The following is a 12,614-nucleotide window of genomic DNA, read 5'->3' as shown; positions in this document are numbered from 1 at the left end:
AACCAGCTGTCGTTTTCTCTCCTTCGGCCATGGATGGATTACTGAACGGGCCTACCGGTCACATGTCCAGGGGCCCAAGGGGTCAGGGGCCTGCAAAATGTAACTGAAAGAGATATAAAGCTCCCATCATCTTCTTAAAGCTTGAAAAACTACTACAAAGTTATGCAAAACGACCACAAAAATACTGAAAGCACAAAAAAAGATGCAACTACAACTACAAAGTGACTACAAAAAGATGCAAAATGACCACAAAATGACCAAAAAGAGATGCACATTGACTACAAAGTGACACAAAGAGATGAAAAACTACAACAAAATGAAATTTGAAAATGAAAATGAAAAATGCCCATAAAATGACTACTATAACGGTACAAAATAACTACAAAGAGACACAAAAATTACCCTAAATTGATGCAAAACGACCACAAAAAGATGCAACATGACCACAAAAATACAAAATAACGACAAAGAGATGCACAGTCGATTCAAAGACACACAAAACAACCGCAAAGAGACATAAAATGACTACAAAAGACATGCAAAACAACTCTAAAGAGACCCAAAATTTGACATATGACAACAAAGACACAAAAACCAACCAGAGAAAAATGCAGAACAACTATTAAAAGAAGAAAAACTACAAAAGACACAAAACTCTTTCAGTCTGGGGGGTCTTGTTCATTACCTCATAATTCATGCTTGGTTCCAGCACAAGAGACAGAGAAAAGGAAACCACGTACTGTTCAGCATATTACTAAACTGACATTATAATATTTCACACTAAACAAGTGTGAAAAGTTTAAAAAAATCATGCTCTTTAAACTACAGATTGAAGCCTGAAGACGATTCTTATCGATAACTGACTCCACTTTGACTCTTTATACCAAAACACATCTGCATTGTGTAACAACCACAGGTCCACAAATGGAAATAAAATATCGAAAATATGACGCAAACTGCTAGAAAAGTGGGCCACAAGCATTATTTCCAAATTACATGAACCACTTTCTGTGCCCACACCAGTCAGTGGCCCACACACACACACATAGACACACACACTCCACTCCACCCCTTTGTGGCTTGTGCGTAATAGGGTTTGGCACACGGTGCGCGCCGCGTAAACAAAAGCACATTGTCGGTCGGTGTCACTGGCAGTCAGTCCGCGAGCCAAGAGTGGGAGAAGTGAACAGTCATTTCCTTTGCTCTCCAGACAGCGAGTGGACTTTTTCTGGTCGCAGCTAAAATCTTGTACAGATCCACGACACTAACGCAGCAGAGATGGGATTATTTAACACCGCCCTTCTGCGCCGGATGGAGGTTTGAGGTACCGCACATTCTACTTTTTATCTACTAATTCATAAAGAAATCAGTGGTTTCATGTCAGCGCTAAGCTTGCAAGTGATGCTCTGATGTTTTTTGTTTCACTCCAGAAAAAAATCTAGCGGGAGATAAGATCCTCTGAATCATAAGACAACTTAAGCCTTAAGGTAATAAACCTACTAAATTAAGGTTTTTATGCATCTGAGTTCAAAGCTGTTGCTCTGCACACTACAAAAGAAGTCTTTAAAAACTATTTTGAATCGTCTTAAAGTCGTATTTTCTCTCATCAGGTGGAAGTCTCTGCCTAACAGGGTGTGCAGCCTGTTTTTAGTGGACTTTTTATGATAATTTATGGTGAAATTATTAAGATAACACAAGGAATATTGGATATAAGCGACTTTTTCTCGTTATATTATTGCATTTTTTCAAATATTATCACTTGTTAAGGTAAAAGAACTAAAACACCTAAATGCAACAGACAGTGATATCAGTGTGCAAGATATTCCCATACCCACTGATGTCCTTGTTTGCAGAGACCATGCCGTGTGTCCAGACCCAGTGCGGCTCCTCTCCGCAGGGAGCCAGCCCGGCTTCCCAGGGCGCCGGCGGAGAGCGCAGCTGCGACTTCCTCACCCCGGAGTTTGTCAAGTTCAGCATGGACCTCACCAACAGCGAAGTCTCGGCTGCAACGTCGGGTCCCGGTTTTGGCCCTTTGGCGGACACTTACGGCTCCGGGTACGACGTGAAGCCCCCTTGCCTCTTCCAGATGCCGGTTCAGGGGGAGCTCCCGTGCGTCAAGGTGGAGGATGCGCACGGGTGCCCTCGGTATCAGCCGAGTCAGCATCCCTCGCACCAGCCCGACGAGCTGCTCTCCTCCCCGGGCTCTGTTTATTATTACCGCTCTCCCTCCCCGCACACCCCTATCACATCCAGCTTCCAAACTGCACCGGGACACATCTGGGATGACTCCGGCTCTCTGTACAGTTTTCGACAAGACTATTTGGCGGCGGCGGCGCATAGGAAAAACACACTCTCCAGATTTTCGCTGTTTTCCCTCAAACACGCGCAACACAGCGGCCAGAGCTTGTCCACCTGCCAGATGAAATTTGACGGATCTCTCCACGTGTCCATGAACCTGGACGCGGCCGGTGCGCACCAGCCGCTGGACAGCCCCGGGGTTTTGGGCTCCCACAGCGGCCTGGGAAAGCAGCCCGGCGTGGGATTTCCTCACCCGCTCCACCTCGCCCACGGCCACCACTTTATGGACTACCAGGCTTCTTCCGCCCACGGCCGAGGACCGCTGAGCACGGAGGGCCTGTGCGCGGTGTGCGGGGATAACGCAGCCTGCCAGCACTACGGAGTGCGCACCTGCGAGGGCTGCAAGGGTTTCTTCAAGGTTTGTTTTCGATGCAACTTTATTCAAAGCTGCATTAGTTTTAACAGGCAGCTGATGAACATTCATGAAGCAGGGATCTTCAAAGTTTCTAATTTCAAAATTTGAGAAATATCATTTTTTAAAAACATGGATATATTCACTTCCACGAGACCACACTGTCGTCTAATGAATTCCGAGTAATAGGCTATAATGTAAAACTCCCAGTGGGACCCGGACTGGCCTCCTAAATTGGTCATTACACTTCAGATGCACGTTTTGATCCCCTGACACGTGCGTTTTAGGGCCAAATGTCCTGTATGAAAATGGCCACCGACGTGCCATGAATAAAAAAAAAAACAACCTCTGCCTTCCTCTCTCTGAAGGAGATTCCCCGCGGGGCGATTCTCCACATTATGAATGAACACGACCCTGTATTTGCCCAGACTGCCCTGTCCGCCTGCTGAATGCCTTATACTGCCTCAGATGGCCCACAGGAGCAAGAGTGCCGCTGTTAATTTTCAAAGGACCATTTAAGGCTCTAAATGTGGAACCATTTTTTGAAGAACCACTCAAGATAGGTTCCCTGTGTCATATATAAATGGTTCTTCTTGTGGTTTTCTTTAATAAGGACCAGTGGAGAACTCTTCCGAAAAGGTTCCCTATGCCAACAGATTAGATCATCTTTCACAGGCTTGTAGAAAAGCCCATTTGTTGGCCATATAAAGAAACCTTTGAGAACAGTTTTATGCCATGATATTGGTTCCTTAGAGACCAATATTGTGTTCTCAACTTCTTCTGTGGTATATTCATGGTTCTAAGTGTAGTTTTTTAGATGATCAGAAAAAGGTTTAAAACTGAACTATAATCTCTCATCAAAAGTGAACGTATTGTATTAGTATTCACATTGAAAAATATCCACTTTTTCTGTTTTCATGCAGCGCACAGTGCAAAAAAATGCCAAGTATGTGTGTTTGGCTTCGAAAAGCTGCCCCGTGGACAAACGTAGGAGGAACCGATGCCAATACTGTCGCTTCCAGAAGTGCCTTGCAGTGGGAATGGTCAAAGAAGGTAAACTGATACAACCTCAAAACCATGTTTCATTTGCGGCACCTGGAAACAAAAGCAACAACAAGTCAAAGCAAAAGATGAAATGTATTTCCTGTTTGTCCACATGCTCTGCAGTGGTGAGGACAGACAATCTGAAAGGTCGAAGAGGTCGACTGCCGTCCAAACCTAAAGCTCTCTCAGACTCATCGTCGCCCGTTGGCACCCTCCTGAGCGCCCTCATCAGGGCACATGTGGAGTCAAACCCTTCACCCTCTCGCCTTGACTACTCCAAAGTAAGCAAACATTACAAGAGTTACTCTGTTATGACCCTAAACACAACATTAGCATTATCATTCCTTTCACTGCAGTTCAAGGAGAGTCCTGGAAGTCCACCAGGAGACGATGCACAGCATGTCCGGCAGTTTTACGACCTCCTGACCAGATCGATGGAGGTGATTCGAGGCTGGGCGCAGAAGATCCCAGGCTTTATCTCCCTACCTAAAAACGACCAAGACCTCCTCTTCTATTCAGCTTTCCTGGAGCTCTTTGTTTTACGGCTCTCATACAGGTAAAGAACAAACAGACGTCTGTAATTTACTGTTCTCAGTCAGTCCACAGCATGAACCAACCAGTCTATATCCACCTCTGCCTCTCAGTGTTTTTACTTTTAGTACAAACTGTCATAATGTTTCAGATCCAACCCAGAGGAAGGTAAGCTGATATTCTGTGATGGGTCGGTGTGGCACCGGCTCCAGTGCCTGAGGGGCTTTGGGGAGTGGATTGACAGCATCGTTGAATTCTCCGCCAACCTGCAGAGGATGAACTTGGACGTCTCCACCTTTTCCTGCATATGCACCCTTGCCTTGGTCACCGGTGAGATGCTCAAGAACACTTTATGCTCACTCCTTATTTCCATTTTAAGGACTGAAAGTCATCCCCTACTCATGTTACATTCAAGTTCTCCAGCCTGAATGGAAGTGCCCACATTTACCATCTGTTTAGTCTGGAATATATGTTGGAAATCAAAGTAATGCAAAAACTGGCTGACATACTTAGCTAAAGGTAATGACTCAATGTGGAAATAATTAGCTAAAAGTAGAGCAATTAAAATAGTTAGCTACATAATGCTAAAAGTAATCAAGAATAGTTAAAATAGTTCGCTAAAAGAAGGGATAAAGCACTACAACAGTTAGCTAAAAGCAATAGATAAAAGGTTGAAATAGTTAGCTAATAGTAAAGCAGTTAAAATAGTTAGCTATATAACTGATAAATAGATAAATACAACTTTAGTGTAACTGCAGTCATTGAATGTGTAACAGTCTAAAGTCGGAGCTTCCCTGAAGGCAACATTCCTCCATTATAAACTATCTGATGTGTGTTTTTAAACGTGTTTTACCGTCCTGCAGAGAGGCACGGACTGAAGGAGCCGAAGAAAGTGGAGGAGCTGCAGAACAACATCGTCAAGTGCTTGAAGGACGGCGGTGTGTGCTCCGACGGAGGCTCCAGCTGCTGGTCCAACCATTTGTCCAGACTTTTAGAGAAGCTCCCTGAACTCCGCACTCTGTGCATCCAAGGCCTGCAGAGGATTTTCTACCTGAAGCTGGAGGATCTGGTGCCGCCGCCTGCAATAATAGATAAGTTATTCCTCGACACCTTGCCATTTTAGAGACTTAAGACGTTTGAAAAACTAATATCGAGCCGTTAAATCACCAGAATAACTCCCGACGCAAGGCAGTTTATTTCAAGAAATGTCCTATAACCTACCTGTAATTTTTTATCATAATATCAAGCGATGAATCTAATGAAACTGAAGCATGGTGATGGTGACTTTTTAAATCCTGTAGATCAGGAAAGGACCAATTTCATTCAACGTTTTCCACAAATTTTAATTTTTGTTTTATTTTTTAATGTGATTTAATCAAAATTATTGACTGCGAGTGAACCATTTGTCAGGTAAGATTTATTTTCCACACGTTAGTGCGTCTCAGCTTGTACAGAGGCATTTTGATACGAGATAAAGCATCGCATCACGTTTAGCTTCTTTATAACAGCTTATATTGGTCATATAGTGATTAATATAATATTCATGGTCTTGTGTTCTCAGAGTAAACTGTCAATGTCCATGTTTTAATAAATAAATGAAGTTACTGCTGCTGAACTTTTGATTTATTTAACGTTTGATGAAAAGGGAGATTTTGCCGACACATGCTTTTTTAAAATTTAATTTTAATGTTTCTGATTTTTGAGAAAGAGAAAACCATGACTAAAGGTTATTTTATATGTAATATAATGCATATATTTAGTTTAGTTTAGTAGAAAAACAACAATAAATATTAATATAACATAATGAAAGTAATCAGACTACTGTAACAGATTACATTCACACTAGAAAATTCCAACCAGTCATTTTTGTCATTTTTAATATTAAATGACATGAAATAGGCAATGTTTGTAGAGTAAAAGACGGGGCACCATCTACATCTCTGCACGTGCACATGCATGTTAGTGTAAAGGTCAAAGGTCACAGTGATCCTCAATATTTCACAGAGAGGAAATCGTTTTTCATACATTACTTAGCCAGACAAAAGGGGAAAGTGTGTGTGTGTGTGTGTGTGTGTGTGTGTGTGTGTGTGTGTGTTTCATGGCCGTCAGCTGCCTGACATTTCTGCAGCCCTTTGGTTGGATGTGGCATTAAAGAAGCCAGTTTCTGCTGCTGCTGGCAAAGATAAAGGCCACGAATTCAGCACCTGCATCAGGGAAAAGTCAAACGGGGGGGAAACAAATGAACATACAGCTGCTGATCACTGTGGTAAATAAAACCTAAACACATTAAATACTGTTTAATCATAATCAGATCACTGAGGAGAAATTAAGTCAATTAGAAATCATCTGATTTGTTCACAACCTCAGCCTCGTCTGCTGCAACGTGGCACGTTTTCTCTCCTATCTGGCAAAAGGAATTGATTTAATAGAAATAAAAGTCTTATATAAAAATAGGATGATGCTCCCAGGGAGGTTTTAATAGGCCAGCGGATCAATAGAGGCGGCTGTTCAATGCTCCAGCGTGGCAGGCTGAGATAGAAATGAATCAATGACAGTATCGGAGAGACGTCCAATTTATTCTGATGATGTTGGTGATTGACAGCGAGAGAGAGACAATACAATAACAGACATTTCTCAGCTGAACTACACTGCTACAGCTCCTACACCAACTTTAAAGACTCCAGTCAGTGCTGTATGGTCACTACAGATTCAACACTGTAGCTGCATAGGAACATTATAGAAATAGAAGACAAACAGTCACCATGAGCAAAACTGTAACTTCCTTTTAAGAGGCAGAAACCTCGAGCAGAACCAGGCTCAGGGTGGTCGGCCATCTGCCTCGACCGGCTTCTACTGTTTAATATGGGTGACGAGCCTACCTCAGCTTCCTGTAATTTGTCCAAAAAGTTTTCAAACTGCAAATAAACCAAAGTATAGTTCAGTTTAATCTGGACTGAGACCACCTCTTTTGGTCGAGCCAAATCATGTTTGGCTGTCCACATACTTTTGCCTTGTATGTCACATCTTTGGCTATGTGCAAAAAACAATCACATGCACCAAGAGGAAATCCCTACAGAAACGTTATTGATGAAGATACTGAGGAGAGAACAGAGCTTCCCAAACTTCGAACACCCTCACCACTCTGAGGTCTTACTTGCTGTAAAACAACTCAACTTGCCCCACAAACATCTTGTTTTTTTGGGAGGGGGGAGCTCCTGAAGCCTCCCGTCCCCTCGGGCTGCTGGTTGTGGCTGTATACAAGGAGCATCAAGTATTTTATCTCGAGAGCATGATTTGTGGGATTTTTCTGAGGCTCTGACTGCCGACTTTGATCTCTGCATCCATCCAGCTTCAATACAGCTTAAGCCTTATCACTGGCAGCCCAGAGACCGCGAGCATCAAGATGGATTTATAGGCAGGGACCCCCCGGTTACTTTCAACATGTAATCCATTACAGATTATTGCAGATTACCATCAGATGCTTCAACAGCTGTTAATTATAATTATAAATGAATTTGTTGGCAGTCAGACATGTATCATTAGATTGATCCATCATTGTGAATATCAACGAATAAATCACTAAGAATTATCCATTCTCAACCTGAACCGACTCCTCTGAAAGTTCCTGCTGAAGATTTTACTATGTTAATCTGTTTAATCAGAAAAATCACTTGTATTTAAACCTGAATCCTACAGGGTTCAGGTCAAGGGCCCTGAGAGGTCAGGAGATCCCTGACTGTAACTAATTGTAGTTTGCAAGTCATACAACTCAGTTATAAGACACAAACTGATCACAAAGAGATGCAAACCAACCCCAAACAAACAAAATGTAAAATGACCAGAGACAGAAAAAGGCCAAAAAGAAACACAAAAATGCAATATGTTTAAATGAAGATGAAAAATGCCTCAAAAAAGATACAAAACAACCACCAGGATATACAAAATGACCAATAAGAGACCAAAAAAATCCAAAAAATGACCAAAAAGAGGCTAAATATTACCAAAAAAAGATTTGAGAGAGAAACAAACCTTCTGAAATGACATCAAAAACACAAAAATAACCATTAAAATATGCAAAATGACCAAAATCTCTCTTCTCTTGCAGTCTGGAGGTACTACATAGAGGAGTGTCGGGCCTTTTACTCGTCTGTGCAGTGTAACACTATGAAATGGAAAAACATTGTGGCCAATCACAGCTCTCTGACTTTAAAGCAACGTGCAGCTGTGAGGGTGGAAAGTATCACACCAACATGTTTATAAACTGCTTAAAACTGGCTTTTTGTCTAAGAGCTTCATTTGTTTAAGAAAGCAAGCAGATTAGTATTTTGTCAGGATGAAGAGTCCACTTAACAACTCTCGCCCTAAATCTTCCTGTCATCCAAACAACAGATAATAATTGGAAGGGATTAGAGAGTCGGTTATTTCTGAGGGTGAATCCTTCAGGGAGTCTGAATCTCTCTCAGCAGGAAATGAAATTAGCACAAACAGTCGTCTAAACACTTGAATCAGTGGATTGGATTATTTCAGCAACAGAGACAAAGGACAGAAAACACACAGAGGATCCCAGGTGATACATCAAGCACCTGAAATATCCCACTTGGCATTCAGGGCCTCATGAAGACTCAGTCGACTGAATTAACCAGTGGTCTTGTAAAGTTTTAGAGCTAAAAATGTTTCTATGTAGATTGTGTGCTTGTGCATGTGGGGTTTGACTCTGTGTGTGTTTCTCAGACAGATCAAACATTAGTTTCTTGGTTTCTTGACTAATTTGATTTATTCTGAGGGGCCATCACGGGTCTGCGTGTGTCATTTCTACATCTGTATGCACCGAGCAAAACTCCTGCAACAACACCCAGAGAAACCTGAGACTACTGTGACCTGCATTATCAAGGAGGAGATTTTTTTTTTTTTGCCTCAGGCCCTTTTGTTCCTCAGGTAAAAGTCAGTAAAACACATATTTCTGTTTGTCAACATGCAGCAAACAGCTACTCTCACACCCAGAATGCACCACTGCAACTGAAACACTTGACACAACTGACCTACAACAACACTAACAGCAGGCAGAATTACAATATGGATTTCTATTGTTGTTTAAATATATTTTACTCATTCGTTTAATTAGGATAAACCAAGATTCCTTTACAATGCTATGAATGACACCTCTTTACTGCAGATACAGGTCCTATGCTCAAGTTAGGGTTTTTTGCAACACAAAACTTTACATATTTACTATAAATACTTGTATATGTTAGCTACAGATATAAATTCTCATCCACCAGCTCACCTGGTCCATCTTCTGTAGGTGTCCATCATTCCTTGTATCCAATCTGATGACGAACTTTCCACCTCCATACAAAAAAGGATTCCTCTCTGTGGGTGTACATGTTGCAGAATACAGCGAGAAATTAGTTAAATTCTATCTTACGTTAGGTTTTTTTACAGTTGTATGTGAACACGTGTAAAATCATCTGGAAATACATTGAGGTTTGGTGGATGTTGTGCTGACTGAGTACTAAAAAACCCCAGTATTGGGAAATGTGTGTTACCAGTTTAAATATGTTATGCAAACTACCCTGAAAAGGGGAATGGGAACTTACATCTCTTATGCCTCCATCCTGACATCAGCTGCTTGGTTTCTCACAACAATCATTAAGACAAGTCTAAACAGGAGGAAAAGTGCAGGTGTTACTTTAATACTTTTACTAATTTTCTTTCTTTTTCTATCAAATGCACAATACCAGCAGCCTAACACCTGGAGTGCTGCAATTAAAAAATAAATTCTTATTTTTTATTATTCTTAGAATTCTTATTATTATGCTTGTTCAAATTTACTGTAGTATACGATCTTCCTGGAGCCTAGGTGCAAAGGAAAATAAAAACAATACAGACAAAACCATCAACAACAACAGACATGCAACTTCCTGAGCAACTTCCTGATTTGTACTTTCTACTATAGAATGTTAATCTTCACTTTTTATATCAATATTCATGTTGATACATGAGTGTAACACTAGTGATTTCATTTACTATGCACCTTCAGTGTTGACACTTGATTGGCTGAATTTAAACAATATGCTGCATAATGTTACATCCATAAATTAGAGATAAATATTCCACTCTTACGCTACAGCATTTTAAAAGGAAGTCACACATGAATACAGTTAGAACATACGGTAGCTACAATACAAGCATTTGCATTCTTATTTACATTTATATTTCCAGGCATTTGGCAGATTCTCTCGCACTGCAGTAGTAGCAGCAGTACATTTTTTTAAAACCAATTTTGGAACTGACATTTAAATCTATGGGGGTATCTATGGGGAACAGAGATAAGAAATATTGAATAACTGTTTATGAGAAAATGAAAACAGGAGAATTAAAGCATTTTATGTCTGTTGTGTTATTTCTTTATGTGTTTCAATGCAAACAAAACTTGAAAAACGGATGATAAGACAAATTTGTAAAATTAAAATGAAGCAGACTGGACTCACAGTCTGACTCAAGCCACTGCAGAAGAAGAACAAGACAAAGGAAAGCTGGGAAAACACTCGGGAGAAATAGTTTACAGTCTCACCCCTGAGGAAAGTGTAAAAGAAAAGTAATCTGTGGACCTCCGAGGGGAGGAGGACGAAACACAACACATGAAAAAGACCTCCATTATCCGTCTATCGCAAACTATCTGTCCTTTCCAAAAAAAAAAAAAGATGCTTAGGGGAATGTTTGAAGAGGAATGAGCGGTTCAGGAGATGGGGCTATAGGCTCCCGTGGACTCAGGGGGTTTGTTTGAGGATTATGAGGGCGTTTACATTCAGAGCCGAGGGCCTGGTGCGATGAGCTCTGGCATCTGAGGGCTCCTGGATCAGCTCTGCATTCCTGTAAAGAGTGATGGACAGGTGAAGTTCACAAACAGCGAGGCACGAGTGGGCGAAAACTGAATTTGAGACAAATTCAGAAACACGTTTTACCAAATACACGAAGACTAAATAGAAGTTGGTTGCAGGTTGCACACTTCTAGCCTCTGTTTTTAAATAAATACTAACACAAACAGGGTCATAAATACATAATATGATGCTCAATTTGATGAGGAAACATTGAATATGAACAATGTTGAATGTGAACAAAATTAAAGTACAAACCTTGATAGCAACTCACAAAAAAATTAAAGGTAATTGTAAAAGTAATGCCACAATAAATCAATACACAGTCAGAAAACCTGTCAATCAGATCAATAAGTGTCGTATGCTGTTCATATTATAATGATTCTGGCCTATATGAATAGAAGACGGGGAGAAAAACACTGGTCTGCTCTTTAAAAATAAAACAAGACTATTATTTATAGTAATATAACAGAAATAATACAACTAAATAATTATATTTTGCAAACAGGATGGGAAATATGCTGTTATAACATGATCAATATTGTGGTTTAGAGCTGTTCTCATTAAAAATTTGGTTAAAAAAATGACAATGATCTCTGTGTGATGGACAATATAAACAATAACAAAGATCTTTAGTTAAATATAAAGGCCAACAAGATATGGTCATTATACCTTAGTTAATATTTGGATTTTAAATTCCCTGATGAAATCTGCCATTAATTACTGAAAATAACAGCCCTTGGAATTCTTCCTGTTCAACACAGTGAGCACTGAGTACAACAGAGAAGGTGACAGAATCAGAATTATGAGGTCTCCATCTAGTGGCTGAAATTAATCATTACACGTATTAACAGACATTACTTATTGATAAGTCCAAACCATGAGGGAGATAATTCCTTGTGCCAGTAGTCAAAATAAATCTATACCATATAAAAGTATCATCAATTTTAAGTCACTTTGTCCATGAATAGTTTTTAAAAATATGTTTTTAAAGGTTTTACACTGAGTTGGAAATTTGTGAAGTGTTTTGGGATTATGAGAGACTTTTTTCTCACATCAACAGTGAGAAGTTGTTGTGTTGTTTGGCCATAACCTGGATTAAAAGTCTGTTTGTTTCAAGTTACCTGTGCTTTACTACAGTAAGAGAAAGAGTTCCCACTTGATGCTGAAAACAGCAGCTTGGAAGTAAATTCAAAATACTTCCTCAAGCATCGAGCCTATTTAACCTGTAACAAAGCATCACATTTTTGTTTGTATAATCTTAATCTGTCAGATAAATGTAGTGTAAGATGCTTGTAGTTACTGTAGTAAATGTACTTACTTTCCACAGCTGGAAGCTTTATGAGTTCCTTTTATTCTGAAAAGGCCAAACAGGAAGTCTTCTTTCCCTCTTAGAAAAAAAAGGGATTTTAAAAGAAGAAAGTTGCAGCTGTTAATGGCTCCACCTCTTC

The 12,614-nt window shown here is 40.3% G+C and overlaps 1 protein-coding gene and 1 long non-coding RNA gene across 3 annotated transcripts; one reads left to right on the top strand and one right to left on the bottom strand.

The window, feature by feature from the left end:
* The first annotated feature begins 1,018 nt into the window (after nucleotides 1-1,018).
* Nucleotides 1,019-5,982, top strand: LOC108873077 (nuclear receptor subfamily 4 group A member 2). Of its 2 annotated transcripts, XM_018661177.2 has the most exons (8): nucleotides 1,020-1,324; nucleotides 1,431-1,487; nucleotides 1,854-2,716; nucleotides 3,634-3,763; nucleotides 3,878-4,035; nucleotides 4,111-4,310; nucleotides 4,437-4,615; nucleotides 5,149-5,982. In XM_018661177.2, the coding sequence occupies exons 3-8, from the start codon at nucleotides 1,859-1,861 to the stop codon at nucleotides 5,406-5,408; spliced, it is 1,785 nt and encodes a 594-aa protein (XP_018516693.1). In that variant the 5' UTR covers nucleotides 1,020-1,324; nucleotides 1,431-1,487; nucleotides 1,854-1,858; the 3' UTR covers nucleotides 5,409-5,982. The 2 variants fall into 2 exon arrangements, with proteins under 2 accessions (XP_018516692.1, XP_018516693.1); XM_018661176.2 differs by having other exon boundaries at nucleotides 1,019-1,324; nucleotides 3,878-4,310.
* Nucleotides 5,268-10,037, bottom strand: LOC108873119 (uncharacterized). The gene is made up of 3 exons (XR_001959362.2): nucleotides 9,883-10,037; nucleotides 9,570-9,655; nucleotides 5,268-5,364 (listed from the first exon to the last, which is right to left on the bottom strand). It is a non-coding gene; the product is annotated as an uncharacterized LOC108873119 (long non-coding RNA).
* Between the last annotated feature and the right edge of the window lie 2,577 nt (nucleotides 10,038-12,614).

This window comes from Lates calcarifer, linkage group LG7_2 (genome assembly GCF_001640805.2).
Source record: "Lates calcarifer isolate ASB-BC8 linkage group LG7_2, TLL_Latcal_v3, whole genome shotgun sequence".
In the NCBI taxonomy this organism is placed as follows: domain Eukaryota; kingdom Metazoa; phylum Chordata; class Actinopteri; family Centropomidae; genus Lates; species Lates calcarifer.
The sequence above is the reverse complement of the archived record's forward strand: the minus strand, read 5'-3'. Positions and strand labels throughout refer to the sequence as shown.